Source organism: Dendronephthya gigantea, unplaced genomic scaffold (genome assembly GCF_004324835.1).
Source record: "Dendronephthya gigantea isolate DGI-Jeju-01 unplaced genomic scaffold, DenGig_1.0 000187F, whole genome shotgun sequence".
NCBI lineage: Eukaryota > Metazoa > Cnidaria > Anthozoa > Malacalcyonacea > Nephtheidae > Dendronephthya > Dendronephthya gigantea.
In genome coordinates this window covers 208,135-214,605 of record NW_021163197.1, presented here as the reverse complement: position 1 = coordinate 214,605, position 6,471 = coordinate 208,135, and the positions used below count along the sequence as shown (strand labels likewise).

General features: G+C 39.7%; 1 protein-coding gene across 1 annotated transcript; it reads left to right on the top strand.

Annotated features, from left to right (window-relative positions):
- The first annotated feature begins 265 nt into the window (after positions 1 to 265).
- LOC114538530 (N66 matrix protein-like) lies at positions 266 to 688 on the top strand. The gene has a single exon (XM_028559699.1). The coding sequence runs from the start codon at positions 266 to 268 to the stop codon at positions 686 to 688; it is 423 nt and encodes a 140-aa protein (XP_028415500.1).
- The last annotated feature ends 5,783 nt before the right edge of the window (positions 689 to 6,471 follow it).

The window sequence follows — 6,471 nt, the reverse complement described above, 5'->3', positions numbered from 1 at the left end:
GGGCTTTCTTTGGAATGACCCCAAACGGGCTGCACTGTAGATTAGGAAACGGGGGCGAAGCAAAAGGACCCACGACACGACCATGCGAAATTTCATTTGCCAAATATTTGTCGATAACATCGGGATGTTTCAAGGCCGATATCATGTTTCGGTGCGATGATCGTAAAGAGACTAGCGAAGGATCAAAACCAGACGGAAAGCCGTGAGCTATACCATCCAACACGTAACAAACCATAGATTGATTGGGATGGTTGATTAATTCCCGATGAAACTCGACGTATTGAAGCGGCGAAACGCGGGAGACCAACGGAAACAGGATGCGGGATTCCGGCGACGGTGGATCTACAGCACGAACGAAGGCACCTACAACGGAGCAGAAAAAACGCAAGAACAGCGAGCTGAAGCGAACGGTGCGAACGGTGCGAACGGCGCGAACGGCGCGAACGGCGCGAACGGTGCGAACGGTGCGAACGGTGCGAACTGTGCGAACGGTGCGAACGGCGAAGCGAACGGTGCGAACGGTGCGAACGGTGCGAACGGTGCGAACGGTGCGAACTGTGCGAACGGTGCGAACGGTGCGAACGGTGCGATCGGTGCAAACGGTGCAAACGGTGTGAACGGTGCGAACGGTGCGAAGGGTGCGAACGGTGCGAACGGTGCGAACAGTGCGCAACTTAATCACAAGTGAAGCTAGATAAATATTTTATTCAGCAAATTCATAACCGAACACGAATTACAAAAAAGACTAAAATATCGCACAGAACAATGTTAACGTCCGGAACAAAAGCAACAAACAAACCGACTACTACGTATTAACTAACGACGCGAGGTGTCTGATGATCGACGCTTCTTCGCGGGTTGCGAGCGAGATGGTGAACGAGGAAGACGTGTAGACTGGTGGGCCACGCTACGACGATGGATTGCAGGACAACCCGGAAAATCACAGGAATGACGGAACCGACACTGGAGGAATTGCGATGAGCACCGACCAGCGTTCCAAGAGTGACAAATAATGGATGACGACGGGGTACCGGACGCTTCAAGGGAGCTGGAGGACGAGGAAAACGAAGTAGATACCCGCGAAGCAGGAGTAGAAGAAACACCGGCGCCAATGATATGAAAATTATACAGCTCCGGGTGGAGTTGTGACCAATCGGTGAGGCGGAGAGCAGCTGCATGGCGACGAAAAGCGCGATCGTACGCGATCCACCCCGAGCCATGCAGGATGCTTTTGAGCGGAGCGCAATATAAGTAGCTGGTAGCGAAGCAAATCCGGGGTGCGAGACGGCCAAAAATTCGTCATCACGAGGATATAAACAGAAAAGGCTTGGAGCCAAGTTAGAATATCTGTAATTTCCTTAGGGCGCTTTGACGGTCACAAAACTAATTCGTTATCACCGATGGTAAACGAAGGAGCGTCATGAACTGAAGTTTCTTCGATAAGAGGCCAACTCGACAAACTCGCCGTTGAAAATTGATGCTATAAGCTTCGGGGATACCGGAGGAAAACCAGGCCCGACCACGAGAGGAGAAAACGCCGATGCGGTGACCGTAGAGAAGCGAGGGGGCGAAGCAATACCACCAAGACCCGAGACAAGACTAAGACCCGAGACACTACGATACGAAGACCCGTATAACATTAACTTCCTTTATCATTTAATAATAAATACATATAAAAAACGTAAGCAAAAGTACAACACCTATAATTGCCGTTGCCCTCGACGTTCCCCACTGTTTGCCGACCTCTCGATAAATGTAACTACCGTTTCGCAACGTTTTCATAATCGAATTACTTACCTTGGCTGTTTCTATGCTCCGTCGTGTTGAAATGTGTATATATGCTTCGTATGGTTGAATATATACGCTTCGTATGGTAACTATGGTTGTGTATAATTATACGCTTCGTATGGTTACAATTCTAACTGCATGTATGTGATTTCGAACATGTGGAACGGGTTTACCTGCATTATGAGACTGATAATATTTTTTAAAGTTACCGCAGAAAAAATACGGACCGTACATGCAGGAATAATTATATCAGCGGGCCAGACAAAAGAAAATATCTTAAACAAAATTTTTTGGTATATTTCACGTCAATTCATCAACAATCCCAATCCAATGTTCGTATGAATGTGAGCGATTTTATAAGTTCGTTGAGAGAACCTGGCCAAAGTTTTGAGCAATATATTTTTAAATTTGGCAGACTGCAGAAATACCCAAGGTAAATGATTCGGTTACCATAACGTTTCTAAACAGCTGTTCTATCCATCTAGAGGTCGGCAAACAGTGCTGTTATCTGTTGCTCTGACGTTACGACGTTTTATTGGAAAACTTGAGGGCCATTATGTACATATGATGGATTAAATGCAAATTAGCGCAAAGGCCACAGCCAATTTGTCACCAATTTCTGGTAATGCGTCAGATTTTCTGCATATTCAATAACACAACACTTAAACAGAGTCAAAGTAGACATGAATAGAAACAGACCACATGTCTGCATTAATTTAAAGGAAGATAAATATTGAATATAGCATTCAATTATTATAGTTCATCGTCTTTACAATATTTTGAGAATTTTCTGTTGTCAATATCATCAAAATTAATCACTATCGGCAGTGGCGTAGCCAGCCTGACGATTTAGTCATGCTATGCAAATTATGTTATTATCATTTATTATGTTATTATCATTATTCATTTCTTTAGAAATTCATTGTTATCACAGTCAAAGAACACCAAAATATTAGCATAGCATGACTAAATTGTCGGGCTGGCTACGCCACTGACTATCGGAATGCTTCATTATCTTTTCTTTATCTTTACTTTACTACATAACTTATCGAAGTTATTCCTTGCAGCTACCTGCAGGTAAAAAATGTTGTGTTAATGCTCAACTTACACTAAAATACTTTTTGTTCGCGAAAAATCAAAAACGAATAAAAAATAAGAGGTAAATTATAGTAAAAAAGGGTAGACATAGGATAGACTTTCTTTGACTGAGCGGTTTTTGAATGTCGAATATGATTGTTCAGTGTTCTTTCCTTTTTTTCTCTACGAATAAATTATCTTCCTGTAATTTTATCCAAAATGACAGCTGAAATAGCCTGCAAAAGAACTCTTTAACGCGGAGCACGCTTGTGCAGCTTTAGCGAACACCAAGCTAAATCTCTGAATGCTATCTGTAAACCAACCGTGCAGTAGGATTAATTTTAATTTAATGTTAATAGGTTAGCCTTTGTGCAAATATAAACTATTTTTATGGGCAGGGCCGGAACTCTGATGCAGATAAAGAGGATTTCTGCGGCCTCTTTATCTACATTCCAAACATAATAATAATATGGGAAAAAATGTTTCCTTATCTCCATGCATGGCCAATGTCACAGATGTTATTCTACACTGAAACAACAAATTTAAATTTGCGTATATTAACCAGAAAAACGGGTAAAAATACTGCTTGAGGACCTAACGCGTTAACCGAGCTAACGCGTTTAGAACCATGCAACAATTAAAATCACAACATATCGACATTGCAAACGAGATTGGATGGGGATTTTATATAAACGGGATCGTTAATATCGTAAGAAATTCTTAATGAGGTCAAATAATACACTTAAACATGTCAAGAGACCACAGGTACGTACCGGTAAGGTATTGATTAATTGAGAAAAATTGATATTATATTGAAAAGAGGAATAATTTTTCACTTCATAGTCTATTAAATATTTCAAGAATTTTGCAGTCCCAATATCAGCCTGTCATGATCTGGATGCTTCATTCTATTTTCATTGTTTTTAAGATTCAAAATACATTGCTAGCTGCATGCATGGCCACTAAATAAAACATTCCTTGATATGGTATGGTATATATAACAACAAATCCCATACATGAGTATTAAAGAGCTGAATGTTACATTGGTACTAGAACTTTAAACGTTGCTTTTTTCCAGAGAGAGAAAATACTCAAAATGAGGGACAAATATTATATACTCATGTTCAGCATTATTCGTTTCCTTTGTAATTGATTGTTTTTACGGTACGGTTTCTTAACAAATATGTTAATGGTTCTCGACTTCTCGACTATTGAAATCTAATATTCTTCACACCGAAATCAAAATATTGAATCAATTGTTTTCTTCTCACTTGGTAACCCTGAGTGGTTTTTTTGTGTAATTATGTGATCATGCACTTTGGGCAAGAACATTATCAAAGAGAATGTTTGAATATGGGCATTGGGACATCAATATATATTTTTTGATAAACCGTTTCGAAAACAGCATGTACACGACATCGTATTGAAATCTTCATCAAAGTTGGTATTTTTCAAATATGAATTCGCTTTTGTTTCTTGTGCTTCTTATTTCTGTCACTCATGCAATAGGTATGCTAAAATATTAAATTGCATAATTCTTGAATCCCTACAGAGCAGATTCCGAACAGCTTATATTACTTGACACGTTAATTTTAGGTGTATTGAATGGCGCATCAAATCATACACCCTTTCTAAGAAAAGCGGGAATGAGTACGTTTCTTTTTTATTACCTATATTTAAATATACCATATTCCTTGTGTTACGCATTCAGTCTCAAGACGAAACTTTATTTATCAGTTCGTTATTACAGCACTTATGGTCTAATGGACTGTTGATTGATGCTAGTTAGAGGAACTTTATAATGCTAGTACTTACTGCTTTGCAATATTTAATAATCCAGTGTAAGTTCTGTTTGAGTGCAGTACGTGCTAGCAGCACTGTTTAACTGTATTTTGACTGACGTAACTCCTCTAGTGTTACACTTTAAGTCGTCTTCCACGTCATTAGATCATTGCGGTACTTTTACTCTGACTGATTGCTCTCACTGCTTCTGGCAATACTAGCCTGACTTATCTACTAACAGGGCCGTCCCTTTCTTTTAATCTTATACTATTTTTTTATATCTCCTTGCTGAAGATTTCGAAGCACCTTGTAAAGGTTGTGTCAATTTATGTTTCTCGAAGTACCATTGTAAAATGTGTTTGAAAACATCATGTCTTCAGGGGAATTGTACTTGTAAAACTATATTTAGAAGGGTTAGTATTTGTTTGCAATCTATTTTGTTCGTAAGAATTTTCAGAGTATCTTCATATGAGTTTCCGCGTTACCTACGGCTTACTTATGAAATTGAAAAAAAAACGCTCCTTCATTACTGATTGGATTTTTGAACTTTTTGGGGAGTCTTACGGATTAAGTCATGTTAAACAATCAATTTATGAATTTCTTGCAGTGTCGTTTCACGAGTGGTTGTCAAAGTGTGGTTTAACCGGCATATAGCCAAAGTTATTCATGTAATTGCTGATGATATATAAACGAGGTCTCTCAAAAAATATATTTCTTTGTCTTTACGCTCTTTTTATGATTGCATATATAAACGAGATTCATTAATCACATTTTGTCTCACAAACTAGTATAAATATTATTCCTTTCCTAATTAAAGTCCGACTTCACCCGGATTGTGAACTGCATCTACTCGATTAGGGGAAACATAAACTGATTCCAGGCAACCTCACATCCTGTCTCTTTCTTCTTTTACGTCATGCTTTATTCTTTCAATTCCCGCCCCCCTTCACTCACTCCACTTCTTCTTCCTTTCCCAGTACACCTCCTGCCCACTCCTTAAGCTGTTCGCCCTCTTCTCAAGCTTTATGGTTCACCACCTTCCCATTTCCCGGGCCGCACAAAGTGGGAATCAGTTGGGGCGAAATCCATTTCCAATCATTTGGATAATATGTAAATATGTATTAGGAATGAAAATCGTTCTATCCAAGACGTGCTTGAGATCAGCAGAGTTAAATACATATTACTGTGTACTATAGTACTGTGGAGGGGAATTGCGATTTTACACCACTATTTCTAATGTCGTTAATCCTAGGGGATGCGGTTACACGAACGAAAGATTTGCAATAAACACCAAAAGAGAAGACCCCATAATTGTAATCTTATAGCACGGGAAAAGCCTACTAGCTGGTTATTTTAGGTTCAAGACATCGCACTGGTATTGTCAGAAACTCTCTGAGACTTTTACATAGAAAAATGAAGTAGAGGCTTTGGAAAAACGCCCCAGAATAAAAACCGCATTTTACGCCTGTATTGTAAAAGCTGACTCACACTCACACTTGAGTGCGATTCCAGTGAGCCTGTACTCGGGTGGAACACTTGAAGTGTGCGTGAGAGTGGAGTATGCACTGAAGTGTGAGTTAGAGTGGAGTGCATGTGTGTAAATGGGTTCTCAATGTGGCGACACTCATCCTTGAAAATCTTAGGCAGATTTCTATTCAAAGGCTCACTCGAGTGTGACTTGCTATAGTTAAGCCCCGTGCAGACGCGTAAGTTTTCCTTGACAAGTTTTCTTGACTAGCTCACTTGCTCGTGTGTATGGCGAACAAGTTTTCCTTGACAAGTTTTTCTTCACAAGTTTTACGATAATGTATATTATGTAAAAAT